This window comes from Rosa chinensis, chromosome 7 (genome assembly GCF_002994745.2).
Source record: "Rosa chinensis cultivar Old Blush chromosome 7, RchiOBHm-V2, whole genome shotgun sequence".
Taxonomy (NCBI): Eukaryota; Viridiplantae; Streptophyta; class Magnoliopsida; order Rosales; family Rosaceae; genus Rosa; species Rosa chinensis.
The window spans coordinates 37,615,014-37,629,973 of record NC_037094.1 but is presented as its reverse complement, the minus strand read 5'-3'; the positions used below and the strand labels follow the sequence as shown (position 1 = coordinate 37,629,973).

At 39.2% G+C, this 14,960-nt stretch overlaps 2 protein-coding genes across 5 annotated transcripts; both read right to left on the bottom strand.

Moving 5' to 3' along the window:
• Nucleotides 1–542: 542 nt before the first annotated feature.
• On the bottom strand, nucleotides 543–2,386 carry LOC112177169 (endochitinase EP3). The gene is made up of 3 exons (XM_024315392.2): nucleotides 2,245–2,386; nucleotides 1,146–2,149; nucleotides 543–1,051 (listed from the first exon to the last, which is right to left on the bottom strand). The coding sequence occupies exons 2-3, from the start codon at nucleotides 1,600–1,602 to the stop codon at nucleotides 645–647; spliced, it is 864 nt and encodes a 287-aa protein (XP_024171160.1). The 5' UTR covers nucleotides 1,603–2,149; nucleotides 2,245–2,386; the 3' UTR covers nucleotides 543–644.
• Nucleotides 2,197–6,141, bottom strand: LOC112177170 (signal recognition particle receptor subunit beta). Of its 4 annotated transcripts, none has more exons than XM_024315394.2 (8): nucleotides 6,010–6,141; nucleotides 5,620–5,713; nucleotides 4,526–4,831; nucleotides 4,360–4,442; nucleotides 3,723–3,809; nucleotides 3,375–3,523; nucleotides 3,083–3,214; nucleotides 2,197–2,646 (listed from the first exon to the last, which is right to left on the bottom strand). In XM_024315394.2, exons 3-8 carry the CDS (start codon nucleotides 4,707–4,709, stop codon nucleotides 2,457–2,459), a joined length of 825 nt encoding a protein of 274 aa, XP_024171162.1. In that variant the 5' UTR covers nucleotides 4,710–4,831; nucleotides 5,620–5,713; nucleotides 6,010–6,141; the 3' UTR covers nucleotides 2,197–2,456. The 4 variants fall into 4 exon arrangements, with proteins under 4 accessions (XP_024171162.1, XP_024171167.1, XP_024171161.1 ...); XM_024315399.2 differs by having other exon boundaries at nucleotides 4,526–4,782; XM_024315393.2 differs by having other exon boundaries at nucleotides 5,620–5,741; nucleotides 6,010–6,126.
• Nucleotides 6,142–14,960: the final 8,819 nt, after the last annotated feature.

Here is a 14,960-nt window from a genome sequence, read left to right as displayed (position 1 = left end):
TGCGATGTGATTGGTACTTGGTATGGTTTGTTTCGGAAGTGGTGGTTTATGGTGGATGGAAGACAGAAGACTAGGAAGCTCTTTAGTTGTGGCTGGTATTTCTGATTTTCAAAGAGGGTGAATGTGGAGAATGAATGTGATTGGAACTCGGCCACTCATGACCCTATGTTCCAATGCTGGAATCCGCAGCAACCAGGATTGCAAGACCCCGTCCGTTTATGAACGACCATATATATTTGTCTTAATGCAGTAGAGGTGGTCACAATGAAGCTCGGCCGTTCATGAACGACCATCCATATTTCCAATAGCTTGAAACTCAACAAAACGGCCTCCCTTTTATTTGAAACAAGCTTGTATTCACTGCCAAAGAGGACAAGAATAGCATGGGCGTGGTGGATACCTAAGCTTCTCCCTTGGAGCTTGGCTTGATGTCACTCTCTATCTCGGCAGAACTTCAACTTTTAATTGATGATTTTCCCTCTCCCCGCTTTTTCTCTTCACACCATTATAGAAAATAGAAAAATATGCACACTAATAAAAAGTATTTGTAATTTAGATTGTATTATTCATGCAGTTTATTATTATTTTTCATGTTATATATGGCCCTAGCTAGCTACTACTAAACTAACTACCATATTAAGTAGCTAGCAAGTAAGGTTGTCACCGGGGGCAACACCAAGTTGGTTACAATAATCAATGTAGTAGTCGACGCGTTTCTGTACAGTAGTAGGGTTTCCACCATCGCATTCAAGCGCACCATTAATGGCTCGGATAGTTTCCCCGAACCCTTCAACAATGACCGGGCGAACATTTTTCATCCAAAACCACAATGCAGTCTGAAAAGCAATGAGTGGGTCATTAGCCACGCTTTCAGGGGAATTTAGTCCGTCGAACCCAATACTTTCTCCGGCCGGACCGTAATTGAAGTTCCACGATAGTTGGATGGGTCCCCGGCCGTAATAACCTTTGTTCGGATTGCATGGATATTCCGTGTTAGTCTCGTCGCAGTAGTCTTTTGATGCTCCGTCTATCTCTTCTATGTAGCAAAAATCTGAACCACCACCATACATATTGCTATGTTAATTCACCACGTACGTACCTTTCTTTCTGAATTTAGAAAAAAGAATAAGAGAAAAATGACTTACGTCCAGTCTCATGGGTGACGTGGGCAAAGAAGGCGGCGATCTCCCGTTTAGAATCATCAAGGGAACCAATCTTACCAAACTGATCAAACAACTCGAGAGCATCAAGGAACGTAGCCCGAGAATAGAAGTCCTTTCCGGCACAGCTTGCTTCCGCTTGATCAATTATCCCGTTGAAGAATGTCGGGGTCACGATGTCGGCCACCGGAACATCACTGGTACTGGGAGGTAGAGGCGCCGTTTTGCAAGGCCCCGCTTGGCATCCCGTCCCGCAGTAGTCGTCGCCGGTGCCACAGTAGCCGTATCGGCTGCAGCACAGGTCCGCAGCACAACCACAATTTTGACCCTCAACTACACTTACACATAGGACTAGCACCAGAGCTATTCCTGCCACAATGACAAGCTGCTGCTGCTTCCGTAAGTTTTTCGGTATTGCACAAAAGAAAGCAGGTGAACCCATGTTGATTTGTGTGGTAGCCAAGAGCTGGGTAGAATGAAGAAGAGGGGTGATCGGATATTGCAGATGAATTAAGGTGGAGCGTTGGTTGGTTATTTATAGTGGAATATTTATGAAGGAATAGATGGGCTACTGTTAAGAGCTCGAAATTAGTGGTGGGGACGTACCTACATAGAACCAACTTTCTAGACGTGATGGAAGTGATCAAAGGGGAGACTTCTGACTTGTGCCAATTATTCATTTTCTCCATCCATTTATTCTGGACTTTGTGATCCAGCCTCTATGGACATCAAACCAATAACATAACATGTGAAAATTGCATAGTCAAACATACAAAGAAGGTCAACATTGTAGCCTCCTTTGCAAATCGGCATCCAAATGTGGAAAGTGACATGAATGAGACGACCAGGAACGCACGCCTAGAGGTAGAGGACCAATGCATATATATCTCATTCTCAATTACTCGGTAGAAACAGTGCCACTCGACTACGCAGCCGCATTGAATTAGTCTCCACTAGTTCTCATGAGATTTCCTAGTTGGACATTTCGTCTGCAAGGATGTTTTTGACGAACGTATCATCGCAAACCCAGTAACAATGCAAGTAATAAGACTTCTCGAATTAAAATGCAAGTAATAAAACCCACCACAAGCTGTTCTTGGTATCATATTCAGTCGCCCACTACAACACAAACATGGATTAGTGTCTCTTCCGTTTTCCTCTAAAATCCTTCCTTGAAAAGTTAATTGGTTTCAGGCATCTTTTTTGAGGATTTTCAATGATCGAACCACCATATTCAGACCGTCTAACTCTATCAGAGCAGAACCACCACAAATTCATGAAATCCAATCAAACATCCTAAGACTTTACATGGTCCCTGATGAACCGTTCCACCTCAGCTACCTCGCCTATAATACCCGCAGCTTCTGCAACTGTAACTTTGTTCTGACACTGAGTGAATGAAAATGGTTCACCAAGTACTCCAAGAGTAAAGTCATTTGCAATATCAGCTGTTGATATTGCACTTCTTGATGCCCGTAATTTGTCACTGAAAAATGTTAGGAGACAAAAATATCAGGCAACAATGTATAATTAAATAAACATATAATTCATAAACAGAATAATGATATATCCACAGAGCAGTCTACAGTGAGCCAGGAGGAATTGATGACTTGAAAGAAATAAACAAAGCAAAATTCAATGCAAAATCTTGAATTGGACACGCCAAGGATCATAAATAGAAAACCACATAAATGAAGACACTGCTATTATCAGAAGAAATATCTTTCTCCAAAATATGAAAGCACACATCTCTACTCAAAAATTGAACAGTGATAAAACATCAAGTGGTAAGTGCATAAGTACTTAACTAACCATATCCCATCAAGTCATTCTCAAAAACTTTCCATAAAATTACAATATGTTATCACACAAAAGGTAACAGTGCTTAATTTTTTTTTTTTTTATAAGAATTCAAATCTTACATTTCCTTCTCCAATTGTTTGCGAATGAACTCCTTGCTATGTGCTGTTACTTTGTCTGTCTTGTTGCAGAGAATAAGAATGGGAATTTTCTTCTTCACCACACTTGCCTTGGTCAAAAGATCGTACAGGTACCTGTTGCAATTAAAGTAGCAAGAATTTTTCATCACTTGCTAGTTGCACAATCAGGCTGGCACACTTAATCATGGTAAAATAGGTGCCAAAATAAGGCAAGAGAAATAGTCACTTTTAAAGTATCTAAATATAGCTCAGATGGGAAGTAGGGAAATTTTACTCTGAAACAGCACGCAAGTTTGGTAAGAATTCCAAAGCATCCACCACAAAAACTATACCAGCTGCTTGAGGCAGGAACTCATCTAGTTTGGGTCTGAGACGAGAATGTCCAGGAACATCAACAAGATGCACAGGCTTTAACTTTCCATTCTGTCAGGAGAAGACAAACAAAAGCATAGAACATGTTAAAGTCCGCAAAGTCGATTACAAAAACAACATCAAAAACCGAAGGAATGAATGTTTCTTAAGAAGGCATAGAAGGTAGTGATGCTTTACACAGAACTAAAGTGACTAGATAAGTTAGATCTGAAAAGGATACATATAAGCACATGATGAATTTATATGTCACCTTTGATTTTTCAGAATTGAGCACAAAAGTTCCCTCATTTGGTTCCATTGATGTCACAGTACCTTGGTGAGCAGACCCATCCCGAAGCTGGAACATGAACCCAATCATGTCAGAAACATCAAATCAACATTTTTCAATGAATAGTTTAAGAAAGCCAGAATAGAAGGGGAAAAAAAAAACACACACACACACACATAAGTTAATAAAAAAGTCATTGAAACTTTTTACCCAGATATTGCTTATTTTTCAGATAATAAAAAGCATCTTACTGAAAACAGGCATGAAACTTGACTTGACAAGATGATAAAAATATAAAAGGCTGAAATATAAGATATATAAGCAAAGGGCAAACATTGAAGATGAGAAATAAGACAAGACTGGTGCCCATATGACAACCAATTAGTAAAAAGCTTGGAGAATCTTTTTAACTTTCTTAATTCACCCAACCAAAATAACAAGAAAGCCAAATAACTTAAATACATTTTGTTTGCATTACTTATCATGGGCTACACATGGCATTAGCGACCAAAAAACAAAATGGCATTAGCGGTTTAGAAAATTCAAACAACTGGTGAGTCTAATATGGACCTATACAATATGTTTAAGAAGAACAATAGCCGGTAAGGTCTGTGCTTACTTGATAGAAAAGAATAGTCTTTCCACTCCCGCTAAGCCCACTCAGCAATATGGTATTAGCTTTTTGCCGTTTCAACAACCTACCTACATCACAAAAGGTATAACGAATAAATATCAATCTTGGAAGTACTAGAAAAATAAGATAACAAAGTTACGTGGACAAATACCTAATAAGAGTAAAACTGAGGTTACTAGCAAGATGGCAAGAGCAGCATAGATCTGAGTAGGCGGAACCTGCTGAATGTACTCATGTGCTTGAGACCATAATGGCTCTGCCTGTTTCTTCCATTGTTGCAATGCTTGAGATGACCATTGCTCTGCCTGTTTCTTCCATTCTTCGAATCCTTCCATGTTCTTATGGGAATTTAAGAGACTTCGAGTTTAATTTACAGTGAACCTTGGCCTCTTAACTGAAGTTGAGACCCTTTGGGATGTTTCAAGAACAAACGGAATTCAATTAGCAAACAATCACCCTAAGGAGAGACAGAGACAGGGTATTAGGAACTCAGATTGAAGATTTGGCATTTGAATATGAGAGATAAGATTAGGGCATGCAATTTATGCAGTAAACAGGAAAAATAGTGTGGAGCACCAGATATAGTTAACAAATCCCAAGACACACAATTCAAAAGACATAATCCTTACATGTTCACCTGCCAGACGGGGCATGAGAAAAATTGTTTCATTGATTATCTGTCAACTTATTCATACTGTAATTGTGATTAGGGGTAAGATTCATGAATGACTGTACAAATGGTCTCAAATCACATCTTCCAAGTGTTATTTTTCATTGATTTCCGTTATGACACTGCAGCGAATTGTCATTACACAGAGAAGTAAATAAATCACCAATTCATCATATCACACGTACTATTAATCTTGTAGTACCAAAAAACAACTTTTGATGCATAATTTAGATTCAATCCAAATATTAAAACCACAGAAAAAGCTGTGTGCATTATGAAGGAGACCTGCATAACAGTAGAAGATGAAAATATTGGTGGAAAGCAATAAACAAGACAAAAAGTTCCTAGCTCGTTAATCACAACACCTTTCCAACAGATGATAATCCTAAACCTGACCCTTCTAAGACTTTAAACACAATACCCCTAGGTTTGAACTACCTGAATCCCAACTCATGTGTATCTAAAGTAGTACATGAAACAAACTCTAAGGTAGTGTTTGGGTAAGGGATAAATTTACTCAATCTCATTTACTTGCTTAAGGATAAAAAAAATATTAAAAAAGATTCAGATTTTACCTCGATTCGAAGATTCTGCTTCAATTTTCCAAAACCCAATTTGCTTGCGATCAAATCTGAGAGAGAGAGAGGAGAACAGTGGGTTCGTGAAATCCTTCAACCCAACACGATTGGTGTTAGTTCTGAGTGATGAAGACGATGACGAAGTTAAGATGATAGCTCATAGCTCATAGACAAAATCAAAATTGGGAGCAGTGAACCCAGTAAAATGTCATATAATTCCTTATCCAAACACGAAGCCTAATAGTAAAATTAGTGCTTCACAAAATAGAAAGAGCAAGAGCAGAAACACACCCCAAATCTAAACCAAACAGCGAAAGGGTGGGTTGTGTGTGTGTATGTGTGTAATGAAGTAGGACTCTGTGGGATTGATCAAATCTGAAAACCTACCCTGCACTGCAGAATTCCAAGAGTCAAGAGACTAGAGACTCCCAGTGCCGCAGCGAAGAAAGAGTGGGACTAGTGACAGCCAGATTTTTTTTATTCTGTGAACCCCGAAAATTAAAAGAAGGACTAAGACGGCGTCGTTCTTGTTCTCTCCGTGTAAAGAAAGTTAAGAAACAAAAAAATAAAATAAAATAGTAATTATAATAAAAAGACAAAAAAACCATTCTCCCAAAAAAAAAAAAAAAGAAGAAGAAAAAACCAACCCCACAAAACTCTGTCTCAGTGTGTGTCCCTTCATCTCTCTCTATCACCATGGTGGACGATTTAGATGATATTATCACAACCCATCAGATCAGACGCAGAGCACTGGGGTTGAGCTAGAAAAGGATACGCGTATTCCAGCCGTATCGCACCCGTATCCCTTATCGGTACGGGATACGAAGCCATTTTCACGTATCCATGCACACAAGTGATTGGTAGTAGTAAAGATACAATTATATCCAAGAGAATACTTCTGTCTAATATGAATAAATATTTAAAAATGGACGAAAAAAAGAGTTATAAGCAGCTTTTATGCTTGTTGACCTTGATGTGTATTTTGGTTGTTTTCTAAGTATCAAAGCTTAACTTGCATGATGTAAGTATACTATTTCTTGCCAACTCCATCGTTGCTGACTGTAACTTCTTTACTTGTGGGTGTAATGGAACAGAATTTGCAGGTGGATGAATTGAATATAGCTGAAATTGGTCCCAAATTTGAGCACCATGAGGTGTTTCCAGCAAGATAGAATTAACACAGGTCAGAGTTTATTTACTCTGTTGAGAAATTTGGAATCAGTTAGTGTTTACTTCATTATTATGATGCTATATAAACTCCATGGATTGTGCTTTGAGATTTTGAGAAATATGTCGGGAATGTAGTATTGTTTCAATTGTGTGAACTAAATTTGCATATGGTAAATTGCTTGTAAGGATTCTACACAGGCAGAAACATATATTTTTTACTGGGGACAATCAGGGGTAGTGAAAATATAGAAATTAATGTCATTCAACAGTGATAAACATGTGATGCTAGTTAGCATATAAGCAAAAAACTTGCATTTTTACCAATAAATTACGGGAATGATAGGTCGACTGTAGGTTTACATTTGTTGTGTCTACAATTGGTTTTCTTGAAACTAATTTTAAATAGTGACTGAATTATAGGTTAGCCCGCTCCTTATTGTAGGTTGCTTTTTCTTACAAGCAAAGGTAGTTTGGGAAACATATGTGTTTAGTGATAACAATCATAACATCTGTGAATTCCTCTGCAGAAGCATCTGAAGGGAAAAGTTTTACTTGCAGATGAATCTGCAGAAGTAAAGGAAACATTAAAAAGGGGATTTTTGTTTTGCATTATCACATATATGGTGGTAATTCAATCAAAATTTTTTAGCATAATGAGTTAATGACAGAGGAATATCAGCCAAGTTGAAAGTTATAATGATTGATGACTACAATACCTACTCTGATGCTAGTCTGAATATAAGATTGTTTCAAAACATTTTCCTAGTTGCAAGGAGTACTGTTCTCCTTATTTAGTACTGTTCTCTTTATTCTTCATAAATTGATTTTATCCACAGGAGGAGGCTGCCAAGGAGTTTGGCGTAGCACTGCAAGTTCAGCAGTTTTGGCTGTGGGCAAAGCCTCAAAACCATACATATCCTGGATTGCCAATTGATCTATCAGAAATATGATTTCCAGATTGATGCTTTCATTGAGAAGCCATGGATTTAGTTTAAGAAGCCAAGGTTTTGAGAAAGACACCGAAGGGTCCAATAATAAAGTACGTGACGCGGCGAGTCTGACGGCTCCGGCGACGGTTTGTGGTGCAGGAGATACAAAAGTTGATCTACTCTTCGTGCTCTACATGCTAGTGTAACTACTTTGGATTACATTTTGAAGATTTAAAGTTTGGGGCCATGGCAATACTGTTATCGGTGGACTTGCCCTTACGTGTCTTGTTTTTGTCTTCAGCCACGCCAGAGGCCTGGGTCACTTTGGGTCAGAATCTTGACCTGGGTAGTGGCCTGGGACAGTCACTGTTGGGGCAACAAAAGACCAATGGAAGCAGCTGCAAGTCCCTCAGTGGACTTGCGCTATCTATTTGGATGCGGTGAAATTTTTACTTTGGAACCTATCATTTATGAAATACCTGGATTTTTCTTTCTTTCTTTGCTCTCGTCTTGTCCTCTTTGTCCATGTAATCACTTTTCTTTTGAAATTTGGTTCGTTGGGAAGTTTGTAAGTTGGTCCATTAAATAATGTACCATCTTTTAACGAAAATTCTTTTATACACGGCGGTGCAAATGCACATACACTAATTAAGTAATCTCAGTTGTACATATGTGGGGTCCGTTATTTTTCACTCAAAATTGTCCAATCTCAAAAGTGCGTGTATCTTCACGCTGTGTACCGAAGACTCTCCCATCTTTTAAATCTAAATGACTTGAGAGCCTAGGTATTATGTAGAAGCAATCCACCTTGAGCATGGTGAAGAACAAATTTCAATGGATGACAAATTAAAATCAATCAAAAACCTTCCCATCTTCACCCCGACGCCCCGTAGAGTCAATGGTTCATGTCGGGTTAAGATATTTGTCATGTCACAAGAGACAAACCCAAACCCAACTCATTTAATAATCATGTCAGAAATTTAAACTCAAACTCAATCTATTTATTAAACAGTTACCCATTTCCAACCCGCTTAACCCATTTAATAAATATGTCATGTCGTGTTGGACAAAATGACTCATTTAAGGTTTAACATTATTGTGACCCATTTAACTAAAAAAATTCATAAATTGATTAAATTCACTAGAAAATTTATAGTATTAACAGTGAAGTAGTAATCCTAGTTTAAAGTGAGAAAAAGAATTATTCAACCCTTATATATAATATTACTTTTTTAAATGGGTAGTCTACGTGGGTAATATATAATATATAACCCGATTCATTTAATAAACGGGTTATAAGGATTCATGTCGTATTGGCGAGTTGACCCGCGGCCGACCCGTTTATTAAATGGGTCATTGCAGGTCAACCCACGACCGACCCGCTTTTTAATCATGCGGGTTCAACATGCTTTATTTCGTTTGGATTTCGAGTCGTGTCGGAATTGACAGCCATATTCACTCATCAAGATAATAGGGAACCGATCAAGGACACAAAAAAACCTTGCTAAAAAGAAAATACAATAAATCAAGAAATCGTTAACCATCTACATTTGAGGCCACAAAATATTTCAATCCCAACAACACTAAATGAATTATAGCCTACTTGAGAAGGATAAAGAAACAATGTATCTCGTCAGCTGAGAACTAGTAGAGTTAGACCTCTCACATATTCTGCATCGGTTCTTTTTTGTACTCGGATAATACTAGTTGAAATCTCAAAGAACATAAAATTGGGATTTGAATATCAAGTTATACCATCAATTTTGATCCCACACCTCATAAAGGGGATTGAAGTCATTTTGATTACAAATACCCTACTTCGGTCAGTTCAGTCTTAATTAGACTTCAGGTTTTTCTCAACTGAAACATAATCGAACTCAGTCTGTTAGTTCGGTTTTGCTGAGCCTGACATCCAGTTTAGCATTGGTTTTAATTTAACTTGGCCCAGTTTAGCTTGTATTTGGCTGGTTTCAACCTGGGGGCCATGAATCTCGATCTTGAAGGCCAGGAGATCATGCAAAGGTGATCATAAGGCCATAGATCTCGACTGGGAGGCCACGGATCTAGACCAGGGAGAAATGAATCTTGACCGGGATGCTATGAGATTATGCAAATGAGGGCCTGGATCTCATACTACAGTGTTGAGCATCACGTACTGGAGGCCATGAATCATGCATATGCCGTGAATTTCATGTTGGAGCATGGTGAGATTTGTAACGGGAGACTGCGAGATCATGCCAAAGAGGTTGTGCATCATATACGGGAGGCCATGAGATCTTGGATGGAAAGCCATGAGATTGTGAACGGGTGGCCGACAATCTCATACAAGAGGCCATAAGATGATGCCAAGATGATCAAGAAGTTACTTGCAAGAGCGAGAGATCACGCCAAGGTGAAAGAGGCCAGAAATCTAGACAATGAGATCGTGCCAAGGTGATCGAGAGACCATGAATCTCAACTAGAAGGCAATTAGATCATGCAAAGGTGAATTTCGTATGGAAAGCCATGAGATCTATTGGTGCCAATTTCGGCATCAAAAATGGAAGTTCCGTTGAAATCCAAGTGTAAAGTGGTAAGGTTGTTTTCTTCAAGTGGGCTTATCTCTTCCTTCGATTAGTTTGACAACATAAGTAGCCTTGGTCTTCTACCTTGTGTGACTAAAGGCATGGCCTCAATGGTCTTGTGCTTAGTCTTGGTCATCCACCTCTTGTGACTGAATTACTGAAGATACAGCCTCGGTAGTCTTGGGCTTCCAAGCTCGTCTTGGACTTCCTTCATCTGATGTTGGGCCTCTATCGCCTCCAACTGGCAGAGCTTCATATCATATATATTTTGGCATAGTGTTGGGAGAGAAGAGAGAGCTGAAGTTGTCTCTTCAGCCTTGTGAAGGCTGGGTATTTATAGGAGAAAAGGGTTGAGGTGGAAAGAGAAAGGCATGGTCTCAATCCCATAAAATCGGGGGTGTCAGCCCCTACTCTCTGCTCACTGACACTCCAGGATGGGTTTGATAGAGTTGGTGATAGGTGTCACCACATAAACCACCCTTTGTCCTCGAATCGCTGTTGACATGACAAGAGAGCCATACTTGGTGTCGAAGCTTAACACGTGGAAAAGTTAGTGAGAGTTGGTCCTTGATTTGTACTACCATGTTTCCTTGACTGTGTCTAAGTGTGAGCTTGAAGGTCGAGGCTTTAGGCTTGGAAGTCGGGCCCATGATCCTTAGAGGTCGAGGCTTCTAAGCCTTGGGGGTTGAATTCTTGGCCTTGGGGTTGAGGCTCCTGATTCATTCGGACTATCCTATTCTAATAGCCAAGTCAGAATATGCTCTGACCTTGCAATCTAAGACGACAAGTCAATAACATGGTGACTGTCTAAGACCTAAGAGGTGGAGGTCCAAGGTCAAAAACTTGGCATACCATGGTTAGGCATCTCACTAGTCATGGTTATTTATGTCTAAGGATTCATTTTCTTTCTAGATGAAAGGTTTAAGTGCGTTGAAAGGTCAAAATCCTACGTGGACTCTTTGACATTTCAACACATCCCACGTAGAATGGGTTGAAAAGTCAAAAGTATTTGTTGACTAAATTATGACATCAACAAGATCATGTAAAAGTAAGAGGCCTTAAATTCTATAGAGGAGGCACCGAGATCATGAAAAGGTGAATCACGTTAAAGAGACAATGGGATCATGTCAAGGTAGATATGCATCTAGTACGAGAGAACCTGAATATTCATAGAGAAGGTATCGAGATCATTTAAAGGAGAATTCCATTGCAAAGTACCGAGATCATGGATCCGAGAGAGGCCTTGAAGCTTGTTAAGGAGGCACCAAGATCATGCATGACAGGACCTATCCCGAATTTCACTGTGAAATCCAAGGTAGCCATGCGGGGCCCAACTTAGGAATAACTCTATTGAAAAGTCGACAGAGTCACCCTTAAAGATGGGCTACTCAAAACCTATAGAAAAACAATACACTTCTAAAATCAAACACCATCCTCAACTCTTGGACCCACACTACTCCCCGATTCACAACAAACTCCACAACACAACACAAATCTCAACTTAAGAACATTTAGCCACTAGGTTATCAGAGCAATCTAATACACCAGGTATACAAGAAAATAAAATAGAAAGGTAAATGATCGATAAGTCCTACAATGCAGAAGCAGTGATAGCTATGCCTCAACACCATGTACGCCCGACCTCAACTAATCTAGCCTACAAACTGGACATTTGAAACCGAAGAGCCCAGCGGAAAAACATTTAAAAACTATTAGAGTGAGTGGACGAAAAATAAGTAATCTCGAAGGAAAGCAAGTATAAGCTTTAATGCATTCCCAAATTATTCTCTTAAAAACCAAGCATGCAGTAAGGTCTCGCGAAAAACTCTTGATCCTCCTCTTTACTAAAACCTCAAACAAGTATTGAAAACATCTCGAAAACGTTCTCAAAATCTCTTTAAAATCTCATATGATAAATACCTCAAAATCATTCAAAAATCTCGTAGTCTCATAAATCTTGTTAAAAAACTCATATTTCAAAATAGGCGATTACTAGAGGGAACTGCCAACTAGTCATCTCATACCACCTGGAGGGTACAACCGACCAGGGATGCATCGGAGTGTACTACCGATCGGAAGAGGAAATGATGGTTAGAGGGTACTACAGACTAACTATCTCATGTCATCTGGAGGGTACTACCGACCAGATGACGCACGCATTGGACAGTACTACCGACATGAATATTCTGGAGGGTACTGCCGACCAGAATATTATCTGGAAGGGACTGTTGACCAGGTTATGCATGCGCTAACATATTTACCTCCTCGAATAAACTGAAATCAAACTCATTAATAAATGCCTCGAATAACTAAAACCAATCTCATTAATAAATGCTCTCGGAAAAGAAACTTAATATTAACTTAGTAAATCATCAATAAATCATTGAAAGCATAGCTCAAGAATATCTTGATAATACATTCATGCTCAAATACTCGATAAATCATTCATACTCATATACCATCATATAAATTGAAATTCGAAAAACATAGCATCAAGAATTCTCAACAACTCATAAATAACTCGTCGGAAATATAATGTCAAGAAATCCCGATAAATTATAAGTAAGTCGTAAATCAACACGATAATTTAATATTTAAAATATAATACTGCATGCATCATTAATTTAAAAACAAATGTCCACTCACAGATTGCTGCTACGACGGTCGTCCAAATATTTCTTCCTCGAACTCGAATTACCCATCGCCCTAAACAAATCAATGTAATAAATAATTATTTCTCAAGAATCGAAAATAAATTTACGATAATAAATTTGAAACCCTAAAACATAAATCATCGGATGCTTGAAATCATAACAGAATGAGCCAAATTTCATACGTTACATTGACTCAATAGTTATAACAACCTAACTGTGATGCCCCGGAAATTCGTAATTATTTTCTAAAGAATTTCCGGAATCTAATTTATGGTTGTTGGACGGTTTCGTGGCTCGTGGATGGAGCGGAAGTGTTTCGGACGAATTTCTATTTGAAAGGTATGACTTTAGGGGGGGCTCAAGGTTGACTTTTTATTCGTTGGGATTCTCCAAAAACTTCCTTCACGAAAGTTGTAGAGCGCGTCGATACAATTTCGTGGATATGTGGAACGCGAGAATCGGAGTTCGTATGAGAAAGTTATGGCCATTGGAAGAAATTTCCATTTTGGTATAAATAGAAGTTTCCCGAAGGAGAAACTTACTATTTTCATAAGTTTCCTTTTCCGGAAAACTATTTCCTTTCTCTCTCTTCTCTCTCGGCTGCACCTTCAAAATCAAAATTATCCGGCTGACCCGACCCGAACCCGGACGATCCGACCCGACTTTTCCGGCGAACTGCGGCGGTCACCGGCGACAAAACTTTCCAGATCAGTTAGTCTCCTCCGTCTGGTCGTCCCTGTGGTGTCCTCCAGCACCGATTCTCGGTGGTGGCGGCTGTAGAAGGCGGTGCAGGTTGGCGTTTTCAGACCCGGTCGGAAATCCTTGTTCCGACGTCGGTGAGGCTTCAAGTCTTCTTGGTTGAGCTCAGAGCAACCTCGTTGATCGATCCTTGGTGGTTGTTTGGATCGATTCATGTAAAACTTCGATCAACTCGGATTGGATTACTGTTCATGGCTTGTGAGGTAGTTTTCGACCCCTTATGCTTGTTTTATGACTTCGAGCTAGTTATGTGAATTCAAAAGCATGCTTAGATGAAGAACTTTGATGTTGGGAGTTTTGTAAAATATTGAGTTTTGGCCGGCGGCGGTGCGCCACCCTCTGTGGCGGCGTTCCGGCCACTTAAGGAACTGTTTTTGGTATTATATATGTTCTACTCGTTGATACGAGCATTTCGATATATAATATGCAAATTTTGGAGTTCGTATGGAATTGTTATGATTTTTGCCGTTTCATGTCTGTGAAATTATTCGTTCCGTGAGGATTCGAGCGTCCGATCGACTTGTGGTTTGGTCACATCGATCGTAGATGTATTATGGAGACATTGGGTGGTCTCGGATGTGGTTTCCCCTCGATTGGCGTCACTTTCGGAATTTTGGTTCGATTTAGGGTTTCGAACGTTATTCCTTGTGTTTCATTTACTGAATCAAGGCTGTACTTTTCTTAGGTGCTTGACAGAGTGCTTTCTGTAAGTAGTCTAGTGGTGTGAAGACGCAGCGGGAATTTCGAGGTGAGTAATCTCACGAAGTTCATTCACTAACGGGCTTACCTTTATCTTTAGAGAGTTATTTAGTTAACTGCAAACTATAGTTGGTATTAGTAGGCATTCCTGAGCGGATGACTACGTATATATATATATATATTTATGTGAAATATATGTGTTTTGGTGGTTTGTGGATTTTGAAACAATATGCATGAAATGATGCTTTTTATTGTTTTGGGGTGTGGCTTTTGGAAAACAAATGATTGTAGAAATGTTGATTTCGATTTGTTTTGAAAAGAGTTGAGATTTATGTATTTAAGGAACATTTTAGTTCGCGGGTGGTTTATTTAAATATGGGTTTTTACCGGGAGTAATTGATAGGGATCAATTACGGAGAATCTTTCATTTTCGATTCGTGTAACATTTTTGGTCCACTGTGACTCCTTTAATGTTTTGGTATTTATACCGCGGGTCCAAAGACTTACGAGTTGAGGATCGTGGGTGGGAAAATCGGGAGTTCACGCCTTTGGCCGGGTTAGTG

Excerpts from the sequence above, each read along its gene's own strand:
- LOC112177169 (XM_024315392.2), bottom strand. The coding sequence starts at position 1,602 with ATGGGTTCACCTGCTTTCTTTTGTGCAATACCGAAAAACTTACGGAAG. Across the intron at positions 1,052-1,145 it reads CGTCACCCATGAGACTGGAC|ATTTTTGCTACATAGAAGAG; the intron begins GTAAGTCATTTT and ends GTGGTGGTTCAG.
- LOC112177170 (XM_024315394.2), bottom strand. The coding sequence starts at position 4,709 with ATGGAAGGATTCGAAGAATGGAAGAAACAGGCAGAGCAATGGTCATCT. Across the intron at positions 3,810-4,359 it reads AGACTATTCTTTTCTATCAA|CTTCGGGATGGGTCTGCTCA; the intron begins GTAAGCACAGAC and ends TTCATGTTCCAG. Across the intron at positions 2,647-3,082 it reads AAACAATTGGAGAAGGAAAT|TGACAAATTACGGGCATCAA; the intron begins GTAAGATTTGAA and ends AACATTTTTCAG.